The following is a 27,803-nucleotide window of genomic DNA, read 5'->3' on the forward strand; positions in this document are numbered from 1 at the left end:
ACTTGTCTGACATTGTGGACCCATTTGAATCTAATCAGTTTATGTTCTTTTCTCAGGCTCTGTCATTCTTTCAAAGGTTGTGCCCTGCCCCCTTCCCTCCTGTTTTCACTACCTCCTAACAGAGGTCATTGAAGGTCTTAATATATGTAGCCAGAGGATGTGTACATAAAACAGTTCCACTCAGTGGATCTCCTATTGGTTTCCAGACTGCTTCTGCATTTATTATCATACTAAAAAAATAATTCCATCAGGAATAATGCCCTCTGTATGCTTATTCCCACAGAATAGTTTCTTAGCAATTGAATTACAGGATAGGAAGAATCAGTATTTTTACACACATTGCCAAGTTGCTCTCAAGAGGATCTTCCAATACACTCACCAGTAAACTGAATACCGCTCTGGGAGGTAAGAGTGGAAAATGTAACCATCAAGAAATATGTACCTTTGGGGCAAGAAAGGGAAAAGATAAATGAGCCGTCCTGGATTTACAAGTGAAGGGTGACAGGTCAATGACGTGGGAAAGCATTTGCTTGGGAACAGGATTCAAAACCCATTTCCTTTTTTTTTTTGGCCCTGCTGTGGGGCATGCGCGATCTTACTTCCAGATAAGGGATCCAACCATGCCCCCTGCAGTGGAAGCGCGGAGTCTCAACCACTGGACCGCCAGCGAAGTCCCTCTAAACCCATTTCTGCCACCCTGTGACCTTCACAGGTTATAGCTGCCAGTTGAGTCTTAATTTCCTGAAATTCGGTGGGTTCGGCTTAGCCTTTTTGTTTTCCAACATCTCCAGACAAGCACTGTCTAGCTTCTCCAGATTCAAGACAGGTTGTCTAATTGGTGTAGATTGGAATCAACATCTGCCGTGAAACGCCAACTAATCACTCCTGGCCACTTCCGGCTGCCGGGACAAAGGGATTTAAGCGTCTGGGACCGCACTTCCGGATAATTAGAGATGAGCGTTACAAGCCTGAGCCCGTGAGTCACACCGGCTGACGCCGGTGCCATGAATGCGCATGCTCCGCGCAGTCACGAAGCCGGGTAGGGCAGCAAATGGGGAGGGCGGGGACCTTGACTTGTCTCGCGGTTACTGGGCGGGCGCGAGCGCGCGAGCCTTAGGGGGCGGTGCGGGGCGGAGCCTAGCCCGAGTAGGCGCTGCAGATCTCAGCTCAGCGTCACTGCTCGCGGAGCTGAGGTCGGCTCAGGTGAGGTGGTCGACCCGGAAGTGGCTGTGCTGTGGCCTTTGGGTGTTGTTAGGATCCTGCAGCGGAGTTGTTGCTAAGGGGGAGCGGCCTCACCCCGCTTCCTCCACCTACCCTGAAACAACCATGACGAAAGGCAGAGCGGTCGAAAGATCGCAAACGGCGGCACTCCATTCGACCCCTCCGGGGGACAAGGCAGCGGGGACGCGGGGTCCCTCGACGCCGGGCAGCAGAGACCACCTGAAAGGTGAGTAGACCTGGGAACCAGCGCGGCGCCTGGCCCAGAGGCGGAGGTGTGCCGGGAGGGGTTTCGGAGGAGAAAGGGCCCCCGCGGGTACCGGGGATTTGCGGGTGAAAAGGGGGCATCGGGAGCGGGAGCAGAGATATTGGAAGACCTCGGCTACGGCCACTGCCCACCTTGTGCCCACTGTCCATAAGGCCAGACACCAAAATGTGGTGGGTTTCTAAATGGTTGATTTTTTTTTTTTTTCAGTTGAATTCAACTAAAAAAAGGAATGAAACGCTGGCTTGTTGACGCTCAGGGACATTGTAATGTTGATAATATTAAAGCCAGGCAGAACTGGAAGGAACGTTAGCATTCGTTGCTTTATTTTTTACAGATGAGGAAACTGAGGTCCAGAGTGGATATATAACTTACACAAAGTCACAAAGCCAGATTAGTGAAGTAGGGGCTAAAAGCAAGGAGTTAACTATTAATACGTCCAGATGCCTCTTCCAGGTGGCAAGAACACTTGAGTTTGAGTCCCTCCTCTACCACTTATGACTTTGGACTTGTTATCCTTTAAAAGTTAAGTAACTGAACTGTACAGTGGGGGCTGATGATAATAATAATATCTACTTACAGTTGGTGCGTGGATTAAACAGAATAATTCATGTGAAGGAGTTAGAGTGATGTTTGGCTTATTTGAGGTGAAGGCTGAATAAATGTTAGTAATTACTATTACGGCTAAGGGTCTCTTATTCTTAAGTTTTTTTTGCACTACTCCATCTTGGAATTTCTCAGGGCTTTAAATATTATTTTAAGGAAAAAAGTATACCCAGAAACTAAATACTTTTGATGCCCTCTGAGCTAGAATTTTCAGCAGTTGAAGTGATTAAACTCTTTAAATGCTTTTAAAGCCCATTCACTTGGAGTTGTTGTTTAGTCGCTAAGTGGTGTCTGACTCTTTTGGGACCCCATGGACTGTAGCTCACCAGGCTCCTCTGTCCAGTAAACTTGGAGTGATTGTAGCAAATGGATGTCTCCATTTAGTTGTTAGCTTAGTTGTCTCCACCTCACACTGATGTGTTCCACCAGTGATGGGTAAAGAGAGGATCTTTTAAGAGTGTCTAGCAACATTGTTAACTATAGTCAACAATAAAGTATTGCACACTTTAATGGAGATAATGTTTAACATTCAGCTGAATTTTTTGAATCAAATTTAAAATATATGGAAAATTTAGAAAGCGTCTTGCAGAAAATGGTACTTTACTTTAAAATATTTTAAGATGCCTCCAGTCTGATTTGGGTCTTTCAGCTTTATATATTTGGATATTTTTCCACCTCATAGACATAGAGCCAAATAACTTCAAACACCCAGAAATGAATTGTTGTCAAAGTATAAATACACTGTAAATGACAGGAATCTTCTTTTGAAGATGCTGTGATTGAGAGTGACAGTAATCCAAGGGTATTTTGAAAAAGTATTTACCAGATAAGTCATCCCTAAAGATTATCATTTGGTTTGGAATAGCAATCAATTGCTTTATTACTTTTTTTTTTTTAACTTAAAGCTGTTCGGAAAATAAGACCTTGAAACCTCCAAAGGGCTTTTACAATTGTTTATCTTATTTTATAAAAACACATTAGAAAAACACATCCACCAGTTATTTTTGTGATGCTGTCAAGAAACTACAAATCTTTAGGAAGTCAGGGTAGAGATGTGAAGGTATGCCTTCATAGAGAAGTAGGGTTTGGATTAGTAAACCCAAGAGGGATTCTGAGCAGAGGAGAAATTAGGCTTGAAAGTTAGTGTGAACCATTCATGTATGTTTATAAAGAGATAAAATTGTCAGGAGTGGACTAGTTCTGTTGGTTGGTAGTAGGAGATAATGTTGGCCGTGGTCAAAATGATGTTAGTATAAAGGGCTTTAAGTCCTAGGCAAAGGATGTTTTTTTGATCTATCTGCTTATTAATGATTCTCAGGTTTTTCTTTTCCTCTGCCTCTTTCTTTCTTTTTAATTGGTGTTAGGAATTCTCTTTTTGTGTACAAGATTTTGTGGACCCCTTACGTGATAGGGTGTAAGTTCCTTGCTGGTGGTAATTAGCTGGACTTCCCTTGTAGCTCAGCTGGTAAAGAATTTGCCTGCAATGCAGGAGACCCTGGTTCGATTCCTGTGTTGGGAAGATCCCCTGGAGAAGGTATAGACAACCCACTCCAGTATTTTTGGGCTTCCCTGGTGGCTCAGATGGTAAAGAATCTGCCTACAATGTGGGAGATCTGGGTTCGATCCCTGGGTAAGGAAGACCCCTGGAGTAGGGCATGGCTAATTAGCTGGTGATGTGATGTCAGTAGTAACCACTTAGCAACTGATTTTCCAAGTTATTATGAAAAATAATTTTTGTTAATTGTAGGTGGCAACTTGGTATTCAGAAAGGAAAAGTTTTGGAGGAAAAAAATGCAGTAACTCTTGAATACATAGTAATTGAATATTTCTGTAAATTCCATGACACTTTAAATAAGTTTGTTTTTATTAACTGATACATCTACATAACACTTTGGCGAATAGTAGTTGTCATAGTGTGTATATTTAAAATATTTTAGAAACTTCTCTGGTGGTCCAGTGGTTATGACTCTGCACAGGTTTCATTCCTTCAGGGGGCACAGGTTTCATTCCTTGTCAGGGAACTAGGTCCCATATGCCACAACTAAGACCTGGAGCGGCTAAATTAAAAAAGAAATATTTTACCCTTCACATGCAGTATTTGGTACATTTAGTGGATTCATCACCTTGACTTGGGCCCCCTTGTGGCTCAGCTGGTAAAGAATCCACCTGCAATGCGGGAGACCTGAGTTCAGTCCCTGGGTTGGGAAGATCCCCTGGAGAAGGGAAAGGCTACCCACTCCAGTATTCTGGAGAATTCCATGGACTGTATAGTCCATGGTGTCGCAAAGAGTCTGACAGGACTGAGTGACTTTCACTTTCACCTTGACTTCAGTCTGACATTTGAGTCTTACACACTGAAGACCACTGTGAGGATTTGAGCAGGGCAATAACACTGAAAGTCTAATTCTTGCTTGATTAGAAAAAGTGAGACACAAGAGGTAATAATACTTAAGAGGCTCTTGACCTACTCTTTGTGCAAGAATACCTGGACAAGGTGTTTTATTTTCTTTTGTTTGCCCTGGCTGATCTTTTTACTAGCAAGTCATCGAAGTTCCCCATTTTGATCTAAGAGAACTCCTAAGGCCACATTTTTCAATATATAGGTCATCCCCTTGTAAGCAGTGTGAAATGAATTTGATAGGTAATCATGAACCATTTTAAAAAATTGAAGGAAAAATAGAGTTCTTTGCATGTAGTAGGGGGTAAGTATTCTTTTAATTTTATTTTTCAGTCATATAGTTTTGTGTGTATCAAATCATGGTATGAAATACATTGCTTATTGTGGAATGCAGCCAAAAATGTTTGAGAAACACTGTCCTGAAGTTGGTTTTACTGCTCTTAGAAGACAGTATTGTTTGAACTTGGATAATAAATCCTTCTTAGATGCCTGTTTTAGGTTCTGCCTTGCTAATATGGTTCAACAAATATCCTTTGAGCATCTGCTGTGAGCTGAGTACTAGCTTAGAGGAAGAAGAAGGAAGCTCTGATTACTGATAACTGAGAACTAAGAGTAAAATTGGCAACTAGACATCAATCAAGATATCTTAGTATGATGTGTTGATGTCAGACTCAACCCAGATATTATATATCAGGATTCTTTTGCTTATAATCAGTAGAGTACGCAATTGAAACCTTTGCTGAAAGGAAGTTTATTGGTTCATATAACTAAAAAGTAGAGGGATTAAGTGGGATTCACTGACTTTAGTCTGGAACCAGGGGCTCAGTAATATCATCAGGATCAGATTTCTTTCATACCTTGTTTTGCTTACTTGATATCAGCTTTACTTAAGGTTGATTTCTCTTGAAGGTCCAGGTAAAGCTAAATGCTTCCTTGATAATTTTGAACCTATTTTTCGTAGTGCTATCAATGAAAGTCTGGTCACTCTGATTAGATTGCCTCAGATAAAATGCTTGTCCCTGAGCTTACTACTGTTGTCAGAGGGTAAGAATAATGCTGGGCTAGAAGAAGCACAAGCTGGAATCAAGATTGCTGGGAGAAATATCAATAAGCTCAGATATGCAGATGACACCACCCTTATGGCAGAAAGTGAAGAGGAACTAAAAAGCCTCTTGGATGAAAGTGAAAGAGGAGAGTGAAAAAGTTGGCTTAAAGCTCAACATTCAGAAAACTAAGATCAGGGCATCTGGTCCCATCACTTCATGGGAGATAGATGGGGAAACAGTGGAAACAGTGTCAGACTTTATTTTTGGGGGCTCCAAAATCACTGCAGATGGTGATTGCAGCCATGAAATTAAAAGATGCTTACTCCTTGGAAGGAAAGTTATGACCAACCTAGGCAGCATATTAAAAAGCAGAGACATTATTTTACCAACAAAGGTCCATCTGGTCAAAGTTATGGTTTTTAGAGTAGTCATGTATGGATGTGAGAGTTGGACTATAAAGAAAGCAGAGCACCGAAGAATTGAGGCTTTTGAACTGTGATGTTGGAGAAGACTCTTGAGAGTCACTTGGACTGCAAGGCGATCTAACCAGTCCATCCTAAATGAAATCAGTCCTGAATATTTATTGGAAGGACTGATGCGGAAGCTGAAACTCATGTGAACAGTTGACTCATTGGAAAAGACCCTGATGCTGAGAGGGATTGGGGGCAGGAGGAGAAGAGGATGACAGAGGATGAGATGGTTGGGTGGCATCACCGATTCGATGGACATGAGTTTGAGTAAACTCGGGGAGTTGGTGATGGACAGGGAGGCCTGGTGTGCTGCGATTCATGGGGTCGCAAAGAGTTGGACACGACTGAGTGACTGAACTGAACTGAACTGAAGAATAACCTAATTGGCTCAGCCTGATGTGTATTCAAAACCTAAACAAGGAAGTAGGAATGAGGCTAAGTCGGTTCTCCCAAAGACATGGATCTCTGTGATGGGTCACTCATGATTTTTTTTTTTTTTTTTAACAGAGTTCCATCGTTTATGAAACAAAGACTCCATTTAAGACTATTCTCACAGAAAGCAGTTGAAGAGCAGTCATTTGGATGGGGAGGAGGCTAGTGGACCTGTGACTCTCAGGAACCTTCCTGCAGTGGCCACAGCGGGGGGAGGGGTGCTGTCCACCCTTTGGCTCTGTCTCCATCCTGGGCATCTGCTCAAGGATCACCCTCTCGTGGTTCTGACCCCTGTGACCTTGGCCCTTGGGGGACTTCTTGACTTGGCTGTTGTCATTCCAGATTCATATGTCATGCCTCTTCCTAGAGAAACCTGAGAATTCCTCAGACTGGAAGCTTCAGATGCTCCAAGAGCAAATCAGTTAGTGCTTTGAATTCACATGTTAACAAACAGGTTATTTAGCATCACTCCAAAAGAGTAACACAAATTACCTCTAACTATGGATGGACTATGGATGGATGGTTGTTGTTTAGTGGCTAAGTCGTGTCCAACTCTTTTGAGATCTCATGGACTATAGCCTGCCAGGCTCCTCTGTCCATGGGATTTTCCAGGCAAGAATACTGGAGTGGGTTGCCATTTCCTTCTCCAATGATTTTTCTATATTTGTTTTCAGCCATCTTGGTATGGGAGTGAAAAAAGTGAGCTTTGAAACACTGATTTCAGGTTAGATTAGCTATAAGGAAAGGTGTTGGATACACAGGCTGGGCATAGAAGGAAGAGAAGCGAGGAGCCCAACAGAAGGGAGAAAATAGAGGTGTTAAGCTCATGAAAGAACAGAGGTGATCAAAGAATGGTATGTTGAAGCTTAAAATGTTGAAGGTAGAGCAGTCTCAGGTGGTGTGAGAACTTTGTCTCTGAAAGTGGGTGACTAAAGTTGAATAGAAATGAAAGTCTTAAGACTTTTGAGGCTGAGTAAATCTTCTAAATGGAGGTATCTTTTAGTTTGAAGTTTACTTGAAGCTTGGTCTTTGCTGAATAGGGTTATAGCTTATCGTGAACGGTGTCCGATTCGTGGTCTCCAAAGATTTAACTTCGCGACCAGGGACCAGGCTTGATCACTCAAGGGCTTTTGTGTAGCAGAGTTTTATTAAAGTGTAAAAGTGGACAGAGAAAGCTTCTGACATAGACAGCAGAAGGGGCACAGAGAGTGCTTCCCCCGCTAGTCTTAACAAGCTGTTTTATGTCTGTTAGAAAGCTCTTAGTCAGGTAAGAGAGACCTGACGGAGGTTCACCGGGCCCCTCTCCCACAATATGCATTTTTGAGATAGGATGGTGCAAGGTGTGTCATCCCCCAGCTGTAAAACAATTGATATGAATGCTGGTTTGTTGAGCTATTATCAGCCCAAGGTTTGAGAAAAGGAAAAAGTTAGTCTTAGGTGGAACCATTTTGAAGAAAGGCAAATTCCAAAGCAAATATATAGTTTCATTAACATAGCTTAAGAAAAACATTTCCATGGAGAATGTTTCCTCCTGCTGCTTAAGGGAGAGAGAAAAAAATGTCTGACACTTGCAGCCTATTTCCTCCTTTTGGAGACCCCTGGCCTTCCTGCCTGTTATCCTCTTAAGGGGAAGTGCCTGAAAGTGGTTGATGATCGTGAATGAGCATTGTGGGTTGAATGGTAGCAGATATGCAGGGCACAAACATCAGAGAATGAGCTTTCCTACAATAAAGTGAAGTCACTCAGTCGTGTCTGACTCTTTGCGACCCCATGGACTGTAGCCTACCAGGCTTCTCCATCCATGGGATTTTCCAGGCAAGAGTACTGGAGTGGGTTGCCATTTCCTTCTCCAGGGGATCTTCCTGACCCAGGGATCAAACCCAGGTTTCCCGCATTGTAGGCAGACACTTTACCCTCTGAGCCACCAGGGAAGCCCCTTCATACAAAATAGGTGGTGCTATTTCTTCTGCTACCTGCAAATATGCTTTCTCTGTATGTATTTTTGAAGTTGTTAATTCTTTGTATTTTATAAAAAAGTTATTTTAGTTGTTTAAATTTATACTAGATGAAAGTACCGTTTTTGATTATTAATACATAATTTTAAAGAATTTTAAGCTCTTGAAATAAAATTCACTTCTAGCAGTGTTATAATAGATTCTTGTAACCATAAAAAAACTTTTGCTAGTGTCCCTGTAAACTATGTCTTCAGGAGAGATGGGTCTTTTGCTTCCTCCGTGGTAGGATCATGTAGATCTAGAAAACGCTGAATGTCAAGAATTAAGAGTACTAGAAGAGCAGTAGAGTGATTCCTGAGATCTTGTAGACATAATCCTTTTTGCTCTTCAAAAAAGTATCGATATGAAAGTAAGAAGAAGTAGAGAGCTACTACAGGGGCATTAAGGTTAAGTTTTGGCTTTTCAGGGTGAATATAAGCATATTTGAAGTTAGAGAAAAGTTGCTTGTTAGTGGGAAGAGTTGAATATATTCAGTGAAGAGTTAGTTCTGAGAGCAAGATCTGGAAGGAAGTGTGCTGGCATTTAATGCGAAGATAAGAGGAAAGAGGCCAGGGGAGATAATACAAGAACAGATCTTGAGATGGAGATTGGGAAGCTGTGGAGGCAGCCTTGCTGGTTGAGAATAGGAGGAAGTAGAATTAAAGGCTTGAAGAGACTTGAAGTAGTCTTTTTTGGGGGTACTGTAAAATCGTTATTGTTTGCTGGTGATAACCTTAATTGAAGACAGAAAAGCTTGAAACCTATGACTTGTTGGCCAAGAGAGCACAGTGATCTTTCTCTCACAGTACCTTTGGCCCTGGAAAGAGGTTGGCAAACAGATAATGGGATAATTGAGAATGGGAATTAGTATAATGGAAGATTTGGAGGTTAATGAATGTATAGAGCACTGTTGTCGGAAGCTTTAAATGCTAGATAACATGTGTCTAATGCAACCAGAAGGAGGAGGCATTATAATTATGTATGCTACACATTTAGATGTTGAATCACCATTAAAACAAGGTTTATGACTCTTTTTTTTGACTGTGCAACAAGGCTTGTGGGATCTTAGTTCCCTTACCAGGGATCAAACCCAGGCCCCCGGCTGTGAAAGTGCAGAGTCCTAACCACTGGATTGCCAGGGAATTCCCAAGTTTATGACTTTAATCTAGGTTCAGAACTAAATGAATTGCATGCTAGCTTCTGGAATTATTAGAACTGTACTCAGAAAGAATTATTGAATTGTAATAGGCAACATTCCCTACTTGCAGGTTTTGTGTGAAAGGATGGAGAGCTTTGAGGTTGACTGTCACTTAGTTTTATTGCATTATCAACTGTTTTCTTGTGTTTACATTGTGTTGAGTACAATGCTTGAAAAAGCATTTCATTTTAGAGAGTGAGTAGGTATTGAGTTAAACCTGGAGGTTAATTTTGTTCAACAAATGTCTTACATATTTCATCATCCAACTGTAAGGCATCATCCTACTTGTAAGGCAATAAGTAGCGGTCAGAGAAATGTGTATTCAAGGAAGACTCAGGGTAGTATTTTGTTTTTATTGTTCAGTTATTAAGTCATGCCCAACTCTTTGCCACCCCATGGACCATAGCTCGCCAGGCTCCCATCCTCTCTCCTGGAGTTTGCTCAGATTCATGTCCATTGAGTTGGTGATGCATCTAACCATCTCATCATCTGCTGCCCGCTTCTGCTTTTGTCTTCAATCTTTCCCAACATCAGGGTCTTTTCTAGTGAAATCAGGAGGCCAGAGTGTTCTGTAGTCCACTTCAATGTCTCACACCTTTCTCCATTCAGACCTCTCACTTAGGACTGGTGAATTGATGATGGGGAGAAAAATATTATAGTTATTACTGTGCAAAATGTCTTGTGTAATTTAAGGAGGACTGTCACCTATTGGATTCTTTAAATATACTTTTAGCTCCAGGACAGGTTAGAAGACTGTAAACTTATCTTTTAATCAACTATATTTCCACCTGTTCTGTGAATCTTGCCTTCCTCCAGCCCAGTAATCTTGCTTTCCTATAATTTCAAACCCCATTTGTCTCATTCCTTGGGAATCTAGCTAATGATGTTACCAGCTTCTTAGCATAGATTGACCAAACATTTTGTACAATATAGATGCTCAGCAGATAGTCCTATGCAGCTTTACCGTTGTGTGCATTCCTTGCATAATAGAGATCCTAAAGAGATGTTCCCAGAAAGGAGGGGAAATCAGCCATTTAGTCTTAGCTGTGATTCTTGTGTCCACAGGTATCTACAGGATGAAAAACAAAACAGAAACTAATGGTTTTAAAGATTCTAAAAGATGCCCATAATATTAAATTATTTATATCAGTCCTTTCTGTACTCTAGACCTGATTCTAGCAGGAAAGTAAGTGAAAAGTGAGGGCTGGGGCAAGTTAATTTCCTATCTTTAAGAAGTAATAGGACTCTGGAAAAATTATACAGACCATTTATGTTATCATGTCTTTGCTTTGATGTCAGCCTATAGAAAACTATGCCCCCAGACTCAGTACCTATATATTACCCTTATTTCTTTTCTAGTAGAGTAATTCTTTATTTTATAAAGTAAGAAACTAACCATTTTAGCCTTAAGAGTAGTCTATATTTCAATAGGGTTCCTACTTAGAAACTAAAACCACATTTTTCATATAATTGGTTTTAGTGCACTGATATTTTGTAACTTTTGGCTAATTATTCTTTTTTTTAGATTGAGTAGATCTGATTTATTAGGAGTCCTCAAGGTGTGCATTGAATTAGGTATCATAATCAGGGCAAAAAAGTAATGGGAAATTACATGTTTGTTATAAGATTCTGAAGAGACCTTTTCACTTTTGACCCACCTCAGATGTTTAAAGTCTTTGTTTAATTCTCTGTGTCACAACAAAGCATGCATATAAATATGTAAGTGGGGTAATGAAACAGAGTATTAAGAGGCAAGCATGACTGCTTTATTATTTATTGCTTCCCAGGTAGCTCAAACAGTAAAGAGTCTGCCCGCCATGTGGGAGACCCGGGTTTGATCCCTGGGTCAGGAAGATCCCCTGGAAAAGGGCATGTCAACCCACTCCAGTATTCTTGCCTGGAGAATCCCAGGCACATAGGAGCTTTGTGGGCTACAGTCCATGGGGTCGCAAAGAGTTGGACATGACTGAACAACTAACACACACATTCACGTGACTGCTTTATTACTCCATTCAAGACATCTTTTGTATTGTTTTATCATCCCTTTCTTTCCTGCAATAAATTTTATAAGTGTGATGTAAACAGATAAGTTTCTATCTGTGACTTGGTTTTTGAAGTAAAGTCCTTTTTGAGATTAAAATGAAACAAAATGATAGGGCCTAGTTGGGAGGCTGAGCTGATTAGTGATAAATTTAGACTATAGAAAATTGGAAAAGATTTAAAAAAAATTAACTTTAGTGTCCACATAGTAGAACTCAGTAAACCTAATATTGTCTTTTAGAAAACATACTTTAATGAACCAATAAGAATAATTTATATTTAGTATATTAAAGCACTAACCTAAGCAGTTTATTTCAGCAGAAGTTATGAGTTGATTATAAATGGATATTAAAGTGCTTTGGGAATATATTTAATACTACACACTATCTCATTGCTTAAGACTTTTTAAAAATAGTGCAGTCTCCTCTGGGCCTCTGTTACTTAGCAAAAAATAGGAAGGATGGGACAGATTTTTGCTTCTTTAATATACCATCACCTGGGCATTTTATTAGAATACAGCTTCTAATTTAGTAGGTCTGGGATATTAGCCTGAGAATCTATATTTCTAACAAACTCATTGATAGTGTTTATTCATGTAGTTCACAGAACACACTGAATAGCAAGAGACTAGATGGTTTTCTGTTGCTCTGTGTTCAACATGGAATGTAGTAAAATTCTGCTAATTCAGATGTAACATTTATAAAACCACCATAATGAGCTAAGGGATAAACTGAGTGTAAAAAGTTAAAACTTTTTCCTTTGAAAGGAACAGAAGTCAGTTTAAACCAACAGAAATAAAAAGTGAGGTTGCTCTCTAAGAATGAGACAGTCTCTCTGGTATCCAGGAGCAAGAAATGAATTCTCACCAGGCTTCAAGGGAAATGGAAAGGTAGAAATCAACAAGAGGGTTAGCTTCCTTTCCTGTCTCTACTCTCTGGGTTTCTGTTTGAACCTGTCCTCTTGGATTTTCTGGTACACATCTTTGGCTTGCCATGTCTTTTGATTGTGTCCTTTTGCCGTTTGACATTTTGACCTCAAGATCTACCACACCTTGACAATAGTGTATCTCTTTTTCTTAGTTCATATTCTCAAGAGAAAATGTGGTCAGCCAATAATGAATTGTTTTTCTTGGGTTGGCCAAAAAGTTTGTTTGAGTTTCTCCATACCATCTTAAGAAAAACCCAAATGACATTTTGGCAATCCCAGTCCTTGGGTCAGGTATCCAGCCATGGGCCAGTCAGCCTTATGTGTTGGGTGGGTAGAGTGTTGGCATCAGTGATAAGAATAGGGCCAGTGAGGTTAGCCCCTTTGAAGAGTGGGGGAGACTTGAGGAAGATGCTAGGCCTCGGAGAAGGGAGCATTAGTGGAGTAGGCAGTGACACCTAATGCACCTTTATAAATGTTCCTGAAGGATAATTTGTTAAATTAATGAATTGAGTACAGGTAGTCCTGTACTTTTGTTTAGGGTGCTTTGTAAAAGCATGAATGAAAGTTATATGGGCAGTAGCTAGGGGAGGGAGGGGCCATCCTCAGAGAACTAAAAATAATAAATCCCAACTATAGTATACATGTTTGTCTCTTAGTCCCCTGAATGTCATCAGTATATACATGGGATTATGGTAAATGTAGGTAATACAAATTGAGCCACCCTCTCCTGCCTCTTCCCCAGTGAGGACTATAAGGTATCCCCACCTCCTCACTGTCGATTGCTTGCAGTAAAAACACCCTGCTCATTCTTCTGCTTGCAGTATCCTGGCTCTCATTTCGTACGGTCATCTTCCATAAGATTTTTTTTTTTAAAGATAACACTAAGATTACCTTATTGGAGAACACAAACATATTCTCCCATTCTTGGAATCACAGGCAGAGTCGCCCCAAACATCTAGGCTTCAGCTCTATTCTGATGCCCTTGATATAAACAGAAAGTGTAACATTCATCAGTTGCATTGGTCAATCTCCAGGTTCTTTCTTAGGACAGTTGAAGTAACTGCCACATTAGCTCATTTTTCCTATGAAGCCATTCTGCCTATGCTGTCAGCTCCCAATGTAGATACATAAAATTCCAAGTCAGTGATAGCATTTAGAGCAATGCTGTTTTTTCCCCTTTAGCTTATCCACAAATCAGTGCTACAAATTCTGCTGTTCTGTTTTTTCATGCTTTTGAAATGCGTATATCAGTGAGAAGAACTATAGCCAGTTCATAAAACATCAAATATGGTAGTACTTAAAATTTTATGTTACAGTGTTTTGGGCAAAAGTGTGAACAGTTTCTCGAGAGGAAACTCTTTCAGGAAATTATTTACTGGCTCGAAATACTCTCTTCCTTTATATTTATCTTAATTACAACTTTTTCTCCCCTTTCAGAGAAAGCCTGTGCAGAAGCTGGCTCAGCACGAATGTCACTTCTTATACTGGTGTCCGTTTTCCTGTCTGCGGCTTTTGTTATGTTTTTGGTATATAAAAATTTTCCTCAGCTTAGTGAGTAAGTATACTAAAAAAAAAAAATAGAAAATGTCTGTAAGGCACTTACAGAGATGAAAGTGTATTAAAAGTTTAACTACTTTTAAACAACAGACCTGTCATGATGATTGTGTATCAACTCTCATGGTTTGTAGCAAGTTCATACTGACACTGTCTTTAAATACTTCTTTCCAAGTATGTCTCTTGATTTTCTGTGTCTGGTTTTTCTAGCTCTTCTCCTCTAAGCATCTTTCTAATGGCTTTCAAGCAATTTTGGAAAATAAACCACATTAATTTATTGCATTTTATTTTTTTTTAATGCTAGTAGTGACCAGGTAAATTTATCTTGCAGTCTAGAATAGAAATTGACCTGCAGTTTGAGAAATACTGATGTTCTTTTTCTCTGCTTTTTCCCTTTTTCCACTTTTGTTTTCTCCCTTCCTACTTTTCCTTGTGATCAGCTTCTGTCTGCCTCTATTCAGTCCATTTACCTCCCTACCACATCTCTGTCTACTGGCTCTTTTTCTGTTCCCTGTTTTATAGAAATGATATGGCTTGAATAAGTACCTTCTGCTGTGAAATGCACCTTGTAAAAAGACTTGTCTTACTAGTATACACCCACGATTCCTTAGCAGAAACCTTGGGAGTGAGATGTATTTCAGAATTTAGAGCTTTTCTATTTTGGAAAGATAACATGGAATAACTACTGTATATTATGTAGTGTCTCCAGCAGGATCTGGGACAGTACCCCATAATCAAATACATAGAAAAACTTGTATCATAAAAGACTATAAATAACTTTATATACATGTGGATCAATTTTTGCTGACAAGCTACAAAGAACTTTTGGTTTTCAGAGCTTTTTGAATTTCAGGGAAAAGATTATAGACCTGAGGCATATTTTATGAGGGTGAAATATCCCTGGGTTATTTAACCACAATGATAACACCCTTGGGTAATCATAGATTATGTGAGAGACTACTAAAATATAAATGGTTAGACTTTCAACCAGGGCCAGCTTGGTGTGGTAATGGATAACTGTGAAATGTGATTTCAGGGTATCAGGAAGTTCCTGTTTCCTCTTAATTTCTTTCATTAACACTTCCTTATATTTGAAATTTTATAGTTAAATGTGTTTATTTTTAATACTTTTAATTTCTTACATGAATGAAAATGCCTTTGGGAGGATAGCATGTTATTTCATTAATACTAGTATCATTCAGTTTTAGATCTTTTCTCATTTTTATCAAAGGAGTACTGACTGAAAGAGGGCAAGAATATTGAGTGTAATTTAAGATTGTTTGCTTCCAGTCTGCTCTAAGAATTATAACACTTTTATATAATAATGTGCTGTTGTAAATCTCCTATATTCTGCTTATTCTTTCTGTGTGTGTATATGTATGAGATGTATGCATCTCCCCATAAAGAACTTTTTTAGCTTTTAAACTTACAGAGAAAACCCTTTTTAGTCTACCTGCTATTTTTATAGGACTTTTAAGAGCTTTCTATCATTGTTCTGCAAGATTAAATTTTATCATGTAAACAAATGAAAACAATATATGTTAAACACAAAGGTGATTATTTGGGGCTTTTATAAATAGAACATTCAGTTCCAAACAAGGCACCAAATGTAAAGTAAAAGTAATAGAAAGTAACAAGTGTTTAAGTTTTTATCTGAACTTTAAGCTGGGATACTTAAAGAAAAGATATGAACTGTAAATTCATTGAAATGTATATTTAATTTTGGTTGTAATTAATTATTTACTGTAGCTTATCATGAGAATTACCCAAAATGATGTTTAGTGTGTTTTAAATATGCTAACGTCAGTGATTCATTTCTTAGTTCAAAATTGACTCCAGTGTTTGAGCAAATGCTTTTAACCTTTAATTTGGGTCATCCTGAATTTTCATATGAATTATATGTCTCATAAAACTATATTGAAGCATTAAAAAGCAAATGATATATAGACTTTGAAATTAAATTTTGTGAATTTATACTTAGCATATTACAGATCAAGGCATCAAAATCATTTTGGATAAAACTTCATGTTTTGTACTTACTTGACTTTGATATGAATTATCTTGGCAAATTTCTGTTTAAAATTTTTTTCACTTTAATTTTATTTCTTTAGAGAAGAAAGAGTGAATATGAAGGTTCCCAGAGATATGGATGATGCCAAGGCTCTAGGAAAAGTTTTATCCAAATATAAGGACACCTTTTATGTACAAGTACTTGTAGCTTATTTTGCTACATATATTTTGTATCCTTTTAACTGAAAAATGTTTTTTAGTTTTGTTTAAGAAAAAGGTTTTGAAAGATCTGCTGCTCAGTTATACATAACTTTTTCGTTTTAAAAATTGCTCATGCAGTTAACATTAAAATATTGAAAAATGAGAATGAAAAAATTCTCATTTTAATCCTGTCTCTTCAACTCAGTTGTCATTTCTAAATATTTATTACCTGTTTTTCTGTTTTCTGCTTATTTCACTTATCATAAACTTTTTTCTTTACTTTGTATTATTTAAGATAGTTACTTTATTTAGGATTATTAATCGATGGTCTTAATTTAAATAATAATTTTGAATTAATAGTTACCATAATTTTTTAAAATTCTCTTAGGTTTGAAGTTATAGTTTGTATTCAATTTTTTGCTTTTCTAGATACTATGCTATGAATCATTTGTTCATGATTTTTTTCTTCCATTTAATGGTTCTCTTTGTAAAAAAATACAGGATCATTAGTCTTCTAAAAGATATGATATTTTTTTACAATTCTCAGTATGTATTCCTTTGTTTTATATAGAAATATATATTATAATTTAACTAGGCAGGAAAATAGCTTTATTCTTTCTACATATTTTCAAACTGCCTGTGCAACTGGTGATTAACCTTCCAATTTGTGGATGTTAGTTTCTAATTTTTATATCTTTTACTCTAGTACCGTGTATTTTCCATATCTTCTTGGGTAATGAAAGACATTAACTCTTGATGTGCACACACACATGCTTTCCATTTCATCACTTATTTGTGAAAACCAAAGTGTTAGGCTTGGAGGTTATTTTCCATTTATAAACTTTAGCCATAAAATAAAATATTTTCCCCAAAGAAGAAACAAATTTGATTCATCCCTTTCATTTGGCTTTTATAAGGTTTTTGTGAACATTTTGTGAACAAGACATATAGTTTCTATTTACTTTGGAAAATGGTCTGTTCTGTCCAATTTGCCCCCTAGCTTTGGAAAGGATTCATGGCTGGAGGATAAAAGGGATCCCCAACCATATGGCAAGTCAGCCAGTTAGCATAAGTGAATCTTGACCATCTATGGGAGAACAAATGTTATAGCCTAGTTGTCTTTAATATTCATATGCAAATTAGTAGAAAAGAATAAAGTGCCTAGTAGAAAGTGAATTGAAAGTATAGGAATAGGTTTGTTACTGTAAATACATTTGATAAAAATCATTGGTTAATATTGTCAGTTCAGGTTTTATAGCATATGGTTAACTATTTGCTTAATTAATTGTAATGATTCTGCATTGTTTTAGATTTTTTTAATAGGATAATGTGTTAATTCCATATTTTCTTATAATTTTCTATTTATTTTACACTTTGGAATCTTTAAGTTCTGAGTGTTAAAAAGATACTTTTTAAAATTCAGTGTACAAGAAGAGACTTATCTTAGGGTATTTAAGGCATATAATTAATAGTACAGTGCTGATTAACAGAAGTATAATGTGAGCCACCTGCAGTTTTAAAATTTTCTAGTTAGCACATTAGAAAAAGTAACAATTTTTAAAAAATATTTATTATAATGATATTGGCATATTCTTTTTTTTGGCCGGATAGCATGTGGGAATCTTAGTTTCCCAACCAGGGATCGAATCTGTGTCCCCTGCATTGGAAGCACAGTATCTTAATCAGTGGACCCCGAGAGAAGTCCCCAATAAAATCATCTTAATATATTTTATTTGAACTGAAATGTCAAAAATATAATTTCAAAATGTAACCACATAAAAATTACTAATATTTCACATTTTTTTTGAACCAAGTCTTTGAAATGTGTGTATTTCACACTCATAGCACATCTCAGTTCAGACCAGGCACACTTTAATGACTCGTCTCCACAGCACATGTGGCTAGTAGCCATTGTATTCAGCAGTGCAGTACTAGTACTTCCATTGGTATTACCTAATTCAAACTCCTATATCTGTTACTTTTTATGTTACAATCACTAATTTTAACTTAGATTTCGTCCATTTAGCCAGTTTTTTTTAAAGTACTAATTATATGCTAAGTACAGTCTAGTTTAAGTGTTCAAAAAGCAAAACAACTGTTTCCATCTGGAATAATGAGAATTACGGGTAGAGATACAGTACAGTCATTCTAGACACACAAAGTCTAGAATAGAGCTTATAAGCACAGGGCATGGTAAGGAAGTGATCAGTGGTCCAGTTTTGTTGGTGTGTAGGAAGTGAGAAGGGGAGGATTTGAGAAATAAGTTTAGGAAGATAGGTTGGACGTTGTACTCAGATTGTAGAGGACTTTGAGTACTAGGCTAAGGAATTTAGAATATTATTTGGTATTGGATAGTCATCGAGGACTTTTGAGCTGTGGATAACAATAGAGAGGATATCTTTAAAAACTAATAAAAATGTTTACCTGAGGGGAGAGAGAGAGAGATGAATCAGTGGTGGAAGTGGAACTTCCCCAAGTGTACTTCATTGCGTAGATTTGACTTTAGAACCAAGTAAATAATTTCACACAGGTATAAAACCAACTAAATCAAAATGAAAAAAGAAACAAGAATCTTAAAAATCTAAAGTACCCTCACACCCGTTAAGATGGCTACTAATCAAAAAAACAAACAAAAACCCCAGGAAGTCATAAGTGTTGGTGAGGATATGAAGAAATTGAAACCCCTGTGCACTGTTGATGGGAGTGTAAAACAGTGTGGCTACTATGGAAAACAATATGATGTTACCTCAGAAAATTAAAAGCAAGATTTAGCAGTCCTATTTCTGAGTATATACCTGAAAAATTGAAAGCAGGGTCTCAAGAGATATTTGTACACTCATGTTCATAGCAGCATTATTCATAGTAGCCAAAAAATGGAAGAGACTCAAGATCTTTTAACCAATGAATGGATAAACAAAAGTTTGCTATACACATGCAATGGAATATTATCAGCTTTAAAAAGGAGGGAAGTTTTGAAACATGTTACAACATAGATGAACTTTAAGGACATTATGCTGAGTGAAATAAACCAATCACAAAGACCTGCTGTATGATTCCACTCACATGAAAAGTGGGCTTCCTTGGTGGCTCAGATAGTAAAGAGTCCACCTACAGTGTGGGAGACCTGGGTTCAATCCCTGGGTTGGGAAGATCCCCTGGAGGAGGGCATGGCAACTCACTGCAGTATTGTTGCCTGGAGAATCCCCATGGACAGGATCCTGGCAGGCTGCAGTCCGTGGGGTTGCAGAGTTGGACACATCTGAGTGACTAGGCATACACATAAGAGTAGCCCAATTCATAGAGACTGAAAGGAAAAGGATGATTGTCAGGGGGCTGGGGGAGGAAGGAATGGGGAATGTTACTTAGTGGATATAGAGTTTCAGTTTTGCAGGATGAGTTCTGCAGACTGCTTTCACAACAGTGTGAAAGTACATAATGCTACTGAACCATACATTAAAAAATGGTTAAGATGGTAAATTTTATGTTCAGTATATTTTAACAAAATTAAAGAATCTAAAGCAAAATGAAGTTTAACAATATTTTTTTTTTTTTAAGTTTAACAATATATTGAGTTGATACGGATTTGGCTATCAAGAGGAATTAGTTATTTCCTTGAAAAAACTAATTTGGTTTTGTGTCCCTTCTGGGGTAAATCTTAAGGACAAAAAAAGTTTGAAAGAAATCTTAAGCTCTTTTCAGTTGTATTGTTCTGAAATTTTAAAATATGTAATACTAATGGTTTCCTGCATTGCAGGCAAATTCTTTAGTGTCTGAGCCACCAGGAAAGCCCATATATATGCACACATACATATATATGTGTATATATATTAATATGTAAGGAAATAGCTAATTATGCTATGGTATTAAGAACCAAGATTTTTCAGTGTCAGAGAAAAACATACACAGTCTATACAGAGCTGGGAAGTTAAGGTCAAATTATATCCCTGTGCAGAGAAAATGGCTTTGTTACTACAAGATAAATGACAGAGGGACAATATATATAAACATATGTATGTATAGCTGACTCACTTTACTGTGCAGCAGAAACTAATGCAGCGTTGTAAATGAACTGCATGCGTGCGTGCTCAGTCGCTTAATCGTGTCCAACTCTTTGAGACCCCACGGACTGTAACCCGTCAGGCTCCCCGTCCATTGGATGTCCAAGCAAGAATACTGCAGTGGGTTGCCACTTCCTCCTCCAAGGGATCTTATAGACCCAGGGATCAAACCCATGTTTCCTGCATTGGCATGCAGATTCTTTCCTACTGAGCCACCAGGGAAGCCCCTGTTGTAAATCAGGTGTATGCCAACAAAAATTAATTTTTAAAAATGACAAAGGAACATATTAAACCACCCTAAGGGGTACAATAGGCAAAATTCAAAAAGTGGTAAATTCTAGAAATGACCCAATTTCTTCAATAAGTAAATTGCAAGGGGGAAAAAAAATCTGTATTTATTTGCTAATAGTGAGCAAATACCATGTGTGAACCCCTTTCATTCCCTATTTGAACAAACCAGCTGTCAAAAAAAAAAAAGGCATGTAGGAATTGTGAACACGCTAAATGGCTACTTAGATCAATTGGAAGTTATAGTTAATTTTTGACAATAGTATTATAGTTGTGTTAAGAAAAGGAATCCTTATCTTAAAGGTATTAAAGTAGTTGTACTTGTAATGGTATGTCTGGGATTTGCTTCAATCTAATTGCGTGTAAGGGATCCAGAGAAAGCGAGATTGGTTGTATGTTAATTGTTAAAACTGTGTATGGGTATATAGGGCATCATAATACTAGTTTCTCATCTTTCATATGTGTTTGAGACTTTCCATTAAAAGATTCTAAAGAGCCCTGAAATAAATAAGTGTAATTTTTAAACTTTTTAGTGGAGGCGTCCAATAGATAGCAGGGAAATTTGAGATTGGTAAGAGAATTCAACATTATAGATACATATGACCATATACTTGAAGCCATGTGTGCGTCCATATACATGGAAATAACTGAATTTATCAAAAGTGAGAGGAGATTGGCTAACAATCTCCAGATTTGAGGGTAAGGAGAAGAAAAAAGCTAGAGAAGGAATGATCTGTAATATCGAAAAATACAGTTCACTGGAGGTGAGTTTCACATTAAAGGATATCTAACCTTATGCAGGGATTACTCAGAAATTCTTACTGAGAAAAAGTCATTACTTTCAGCCAGAAGGAGGTTTCAGTAGAGTGGCGGATGAGTAAGCCAGGTTGGCAAGGGACATGGAGAGAATCTAAGGCAGTGAAGATGAGAGAGGCAATAACTGGATAGGATACCTTGCTCAAGGAAAAAGCCCAGGTTTTCTTTAGTTTATAGGCATCTGAGTGGTTTTATGCAGGAGGAATCTGTCAAAGAGCAAGAAGTTAAAGAACCCAGGAAGAAGGAGATTGAAACAAAAGCAAGAGTAAAGTGCAAACTAGAGGGAGCAAACAGGTGGAGTGAAGATAGAAATTTTAAAGTACAGAGATATTGAAGGAATTCACTCCGTCTGACTTGTAAGTAAATCATGTTATGGTTGATGCAGAGGTCCAGGCCCAAACTAGGAACCAGAGAAGTAGAAAAAAGATCCTATTTAAAAGTAAGATTTGTTTATGACTTTACTATCTTTTGTAACCCTTGTCCTTTTTTTAATGAGTAGTAAGTTGAGGTAAATGTCCACACATTGAATTAGGCATAGTAAATCTTCTGTGTACCTGTGTGTCTACAGAAATCATGTTTCCTAAAAGTATTTGAGAGTAAAAATCCAATGTATTAGAGAAGTATATTATTTGCAAGGTTACTGAAGACCTTTTCGTTCTCTTTTTCTTTTTTTCTGTGTCCCTGTTCCCCTAAAGTGCCTAGTTCTTCTCTGTCTGGTACACATTCGGCATTTGTCTTGGTTTTCTCTTAGTAACACACTCTAATTAGCATTGATTTCTGATAATGTTAGTAAATTGTAAGCTTCAGGTTACAGGTATTACAGCTGAGTAATCGTGTACGTTTTAAACTTTGGGTGTAATTTCACTTAATTTTTTAATACTGAAATATGGATATAATCTTATTAACATGTAACTGCTGCATTGATACTTTTTTTCTAGATTGTTGGATTTGTGGTTGAAAAATCCATTTAATTATGTTTTAATCCTTAACTTAGAAGTTAACAGCTTGCAAACATTTGCTATTCCGGGCTCTATATTTCTCAGTATACTCTCAGGGTTTCTTTATCCCTTTCCACTAGCCTTATTTCTTGTTTGTTTGGTAAGTATTTAAAATGAAATTGGGAGGCTAGAAAAAAATAACTTTAAATAGAATGATTGGAATGATGATGGCATCCTAGTCTCTGGAAGCATAAACTTAGTTTTAAGAGGTGTTTAGTATTAAAGTAGTATTTGTTAAGTCCCTCCATAAGGAGATGTTAGAGTTTGTCTCTTTTCTAGAAGAGGGATATCACAGACTTAATTGCATTTATAGGCTCTGTTCTAGCCTTTGCTTCCAATACTGTTTTGTAATTCAAACAGTCCAAGAATGTTGTTGGTGGGCACAAGAAGTTAAGTCCCAGGGCTGGGGGGTGGTATTTTCAAGCGTAGCAATTGAAAAAATATTGGCTCTTGAGGTTTTATTCATAGGTTAATGGCTAATGTGAACTATTTGGATATAGTCTCTTAAGTTTAATCATAAGTTCCAGTTGTCTCATTTTAGTTATAATTTGGTGAGAGAAAGGACTGAATTAGATGGGTTCTTGCTCTCTGCATAAGAGGTGTTATGCAGAGTAACCTCCCTGTACGCCAAAAGAAAGAAACTAGTTGAGTTTTGCCTTAGGTGAATATATCCATGTGAGTAAGATGGAAAAGTACAAAATGCTTATGAGTTTTTGTTGTTTTCTAGTGTTCTGGACTCGGTGCCTCATTCTGCTATATGCTCTCCTATTTAGTTGGGAGGCCAGTTGTATATAAATACCTAACAGAGAAAGCAGTAAAATGGTCACAACAGGTAAACATGTATTTTTAAATTATTTGATGCAATCCTTTGGCTACTTGGGAGGTCAGTGTCTAATATCTACATAAATGAACTCTGACTCAGGGCTTTGATAAAAATGATCTTTTGGCAAAAATAAAATTAAGCAGTAGGCAAATAATGTTAATAATTTCAGATATGAATTTTTTGTGTCTATAACAGTGAATTCTTTATTCCTAGTAAGTTTAGTCAGCAGAAAAATCAAAGTGTCAATGTAAAGGCATCCATGTATTTAAACACCTCGCTTGTGTTGATGCAGGATGCTGTCAGTGGGTCTCTGAACAGCTTGTATCAGCCAGCTCCTTTAATGCATTTCGTTAGTGGGAAGAACTGTTATCTTCTGTTAGGACCTCTGCAAAGACTGCGACTGATAAATATTGATATACTACACAGGAAAGTCTAACATAGTATTGCTAAGAAAAAAGCAGAAGAAACAGATTATTAAATCAGAAATTTTATTATATATTTATCCCTTTGTTTTATAGGTTAGGAAATTAAGAGAAATTAAGCATTTTGCCCAGAATCAAAATGATTATTTATATGGCAAGATCTAGCATAAACTGCAATCAGTGCTTTTATTTCATCAGCTGAATGTTTCTGTTTGCTCATTTGTCAATGATGAATTCACTCATGTGAAGTAAATTGTAATGACAAAGATTATCTGAATTTTTTTAAAAAGTGGAGGCTAGGTTTATTGATACTAGCCCTTCCTTTATAGGAAGTTAAAAGCTTTAAAAAGTTGACCGCTGGATATCTTATATATAGTTATAAATTTAATTTTGCCTTTTTAGGTTTAAAATGTTGTTGAGCCATATTATCTAGGCTGATATAAAACCATCTTTAATAGTGTAACATTATGCTGTAAACACAATCATAAAAACTTTCATCTGATGTTATTTAGATCTGATAATGAACATTTGATGAGTAGTTCATTGTCATTTTCAAACTCCTTTTTTGATAATTTCTGTTGGGTAAATGCTGAGCTATCAGGGATAAGAATTTGAAATAAGGTATTTTATAATAAGCAATTTATTTTCAGGATTGGCTTTGTCTTCATTCTAATTTGTTTCTTTCTTGTCACAGGTTGAACGTCACAGAGAACATCTCATTAACTACATTATATTTTTGAGAATAACACCATTTCTGCCTAATTGGTTTATTAATATTACATCTCCTGTGATAAATGTGCCCTTGAAAGTTTTCTTTATTGGCACTTTTCTAGGTAAGGCCAAGGCCTCTCGTTCTGATCCCATAAATGTAATATTATTTTACAAAATCCAAAAGTACCCCACTAAGATTTTTTTCCCACTTTTATGGAGAACCTGCCAAGACTTTTGTCTTTGTTTATGAATTCATGCATGTTACAGAACTCATTGTTTACATGTCTAGCCGTGTCCAACTGGGGTAGGTTTATATAACTGGTGGTCACAGAGCCTGGTCTATGTAAATTGATGTTCAGAAATGTTTGTTGGATCGTGTTGATTTAAATATTTTTTTGTTACTTTTATAAAATAAGAGCACTGTCTTCTGGATATTCTTTTGGTCATACAGAATTATGCAGGACTTCTTTTTCTTTTTTTTTTTTTTTTTATGCAGGACTTCTTAACTCCGTTCTCTCCCTCAGTGGAGAGAAAAAAAAATGAAAGTGCCTCTTTTGAGTACTTTCTCCTTTGTCTTCTAATGAGGTACTTAAATAGTGAACTTTAATTTTCAATAAAGAATTGATCCTATCTTTCTTTTTATTGACATAGTACTCATTATGGGCATTACCAAAAGTATAGGGGAAATAAGGATCAACAAAAAGATTCTTGCTTTCGAGGAGCTAACACTTAATTTTGAAATTAATCAGTGGACTTAAAGATTCATTTGTATATTTTGTGAATTCTGGTAGTTCTTTTACTAAGAATATTCTGCGTTTCTTTTAAATTTAAGTGGAATTGTTTAGATATCAACAAAATAAGCATGTTCCTCAAGTGTTGAGTGTGTATTACATTAAACCTTTAAGTTAGTACTTACTGCTACTTTTAGAAGAATTCATAGACAAAGCTGAAAGTCTTAGCGGATTCTCCATAAAAGTGGAAAAAATATCTTAGTGGGGTTACTTTTGGATTTTGTAAAATAATATTACATTTATGGGATCAGAAGAGAGAATTTTTGTACTGTCTCTTTATTTTACAGATGAAATACCTAGAGATAAAATTAACTTCAGCTTTGGCTAAAGTAATTTTTCCAGTTCTGATTTTTAATAAAAATGGTGGTTTCACCATTCTTTTGTACAAAGTGCCCTTTTACTCATATATTTTGAGTATCTTTATATTTCTGAGTATCTCCTACCACTCATTTTAAATATACTTGACATTTATTTTAAATGTCAAGAGTGAATGAAAATTTACTCAATCTTATTTTCAAAGATGGAGGTTTTTCCCCAGATTTTTGAATTATAATTCTTAGATGAACATCCTTGAGACCAGATCTTTGCTTATATACATTAGTATCTCCTAAAGTTGAAATTGGCGGATCATAGCACATTCTTTTTTTAAGGCTGTTGATAAATTTTGTAAAATTATTTCCTGGAAACTTTCTTTGGGTTTTTTAATTCAATATCCTTAAGAGGTGATTATGAAAAATTGAATTCTTTATATGGAAATAAACTTGAGGGGCTTTAAATTAAATTAAAAATTTAAAAACTGTAAGTCACTGTATTCTTAAAGAAATTTTATACACACAGAATTTTAATTTTTAACAAGAATTGATTGTTTTTTTAATGTATGTTTTTACTTTTTATTTTAGGTGTTGCACCTCCCTCTTTTGTAGCAATTAAGGCAGGAACAACACTATACCAGCTTACAACAGCAGGGGAAGCTGTTTCCTGGAACTCAGTATTTGTTCTAATGATTTTGGCTCTTCTTTCTATTCTGCCAGCCATCTTCCAGAAAAAACTAAAGCAGAAATTTGAGTGAATAATCCTCTGGGTTTTAGTTTTCCCATAGTCATCATCATCATCTCAGGATTGGCAGGTTTATGTGTTACAATCACCTCTTCAGTAATTGGAACAGGAGTTTGTAAAATAAAATTTCTTATCAGATGGTTAAAATAATGCGTTTAAGTGGCAAAGGAGAGAAGAAAGTAAAAGTGGAAATTGGTATACATACTATGAAAAGTGCTGTCAGTAGTTACGATAGACATCTCTTAAATTACTATTCCAAGACTATAGGTATTAAGCATAGCAGGATAGTAGGAAATTCTTGACCCAGCTGATTAATTCAATTTAATATATTTCATGAGCTTGCCGTAAATAGTTACCCTTGACTTGATAATTTAATGTTTTTCTCTCTGTTCAGTACTATAGCTAAAATAGGAAAAGCAAATACAAAGTTCAAAAGCAAAGATACAGTATTGCTGTTCTGACTAATGTCAAGCCTTTTTTGAGAGCATAAACTTGAAAACTAAAGCTCAAAAGAGATTTACATTTTCTTCCTCTTTTTACCTTTGAGATAATAAACTTGTTTAAAAGTTGCATCTTCAGTGGACTACTGAATTTGGAAAAGATATCAAGTTATATCTATTTGGTGAACTTTATTTTTATCTTCTGTTCTAGATTATCATGGATTAGTCTGAAATTTAAAATTCTGACCAGTCTCTTTTCATCTTTTTTCTAGTTTTCAAAATATTTACACTGTGCATATACACAATTCCAATTGTATCATATTGGTGTTGATAATTTATATTCAGATAATATTTTATTACATGGTTCCCCTTTACTATCTCAAAAGGGGATCAAAAAAGCAAACATTCAAAGTATGCAGTTTTTAGATGTTAGATTAATTATATTACTTAATATTTTGAAACAAAAGCAGTGGCAGTATAACACTTAAGTGGTTGAACATAGTTTATTTGTTCCAATGACTGTAAAATTTATCAGATTTATTTATTAGTCTGGTCATTAAAGTATGTATTATGTAATTATCCTTTTTATGCATGATACATAAGAATGCCTTGTTTCATTTCTCTATTGATGGCTTTATTGTTTGGGGCTGCTTTTGATTAATGCAGTTTCCCTATTGAGGGTTTTTACTTTTTATATCTCAAAGTAAAATTAAATTCTCATATGGTAACTACTATATTTAAATAGTCCTGGAAAAACCAAACAGCTTTTTGCTGCTTCCTTAATGGTAATACCCTCGATTCCTTGATTCTAGGACATGAAGTGCTCTGTCAGTTTTACCTTCACCCAAGACTGTCATGTTGAAAAGTACTTTAGCTGTGGAAGAAATCCTTCTATGTTTTTATTGTGAGAGGTATGATCAGCCTCAAAGCCTGTTTCTACTGTATAATGTGGACTGATTATTTTTTCTATCACAGTATTAACAAATGGATTTATTGTAAATACAAAGAAAATATATTCATTAATATACTATTCTTATGTCA

The 27,803-nt window shown here is 36.6% G+C and overlaps 1 protein-coding gene across 1 annotated transcript; it reads left to right on the forward strand.

Moving 5' to 3' along the window:
• The first annotated feature begins 1,059 nt into the window (after positions 1–1,059).
• TMEM41B (transmembrane protein 41B) lies at positions 1,060–27,803 on the forward strand. The gene is made up of 7 exons (XM_043903446.1): positions 1,060–1,447; positions 14,032–14,149; positions 16,260–16,388; positions 22,526–22,619; positions 23,247–23,351; positions 24,459–24,597; positions 26,166–27,803. The coding sequence occupies exons 1-7, from the start codon at positions 1,327–1,329 to the stop codon at positions 26,333–26,335; spliced, it is 876 nt and encodes a 291-aa protein (XP_043759381.1). The 5' UTR covers positions 1,060–1,326; the 3' UTR covers positions 26,336–27,803.

Source organism: Cervus elaphus, chromosome 1 (assembly GCF_910594005.1).
Source record: "Cervus elaphus chromosome 1, mCerEla1.1, whole genome shotgun sequence".
Lineage (NCBI taxonomy): Eukaryota > Metazoa > Chordata > Mammalia > Artiodactyla > Cervidae > Cervus > Cervus elaphus.

Excerpts from the sequence above, each read along its gene's own strand:
- TMEM41B (XM_043903446.1), top strand. The coding sequence starts at position 1,327 with ATGACGAAAGGCAGAGCGGTCGAAAGATCGCAAACGGCGGCACTCCAT. Across the intron at positions 14,150-16,259 it reads AATTTTCCTCAGCTTAGTGA|AGAAGAAAGAGTGAATATGA; the intron begins GTAAGTATACTA and ends TTATTTCTTTAG. Across the intron at positions 16,389-22,525 it reads TATTTTGCTACATATATTTT|CTTGCAAACATTTGCTATTC; the intron begins GTATCCTTTTAA and ends AGAAGTTAACAG.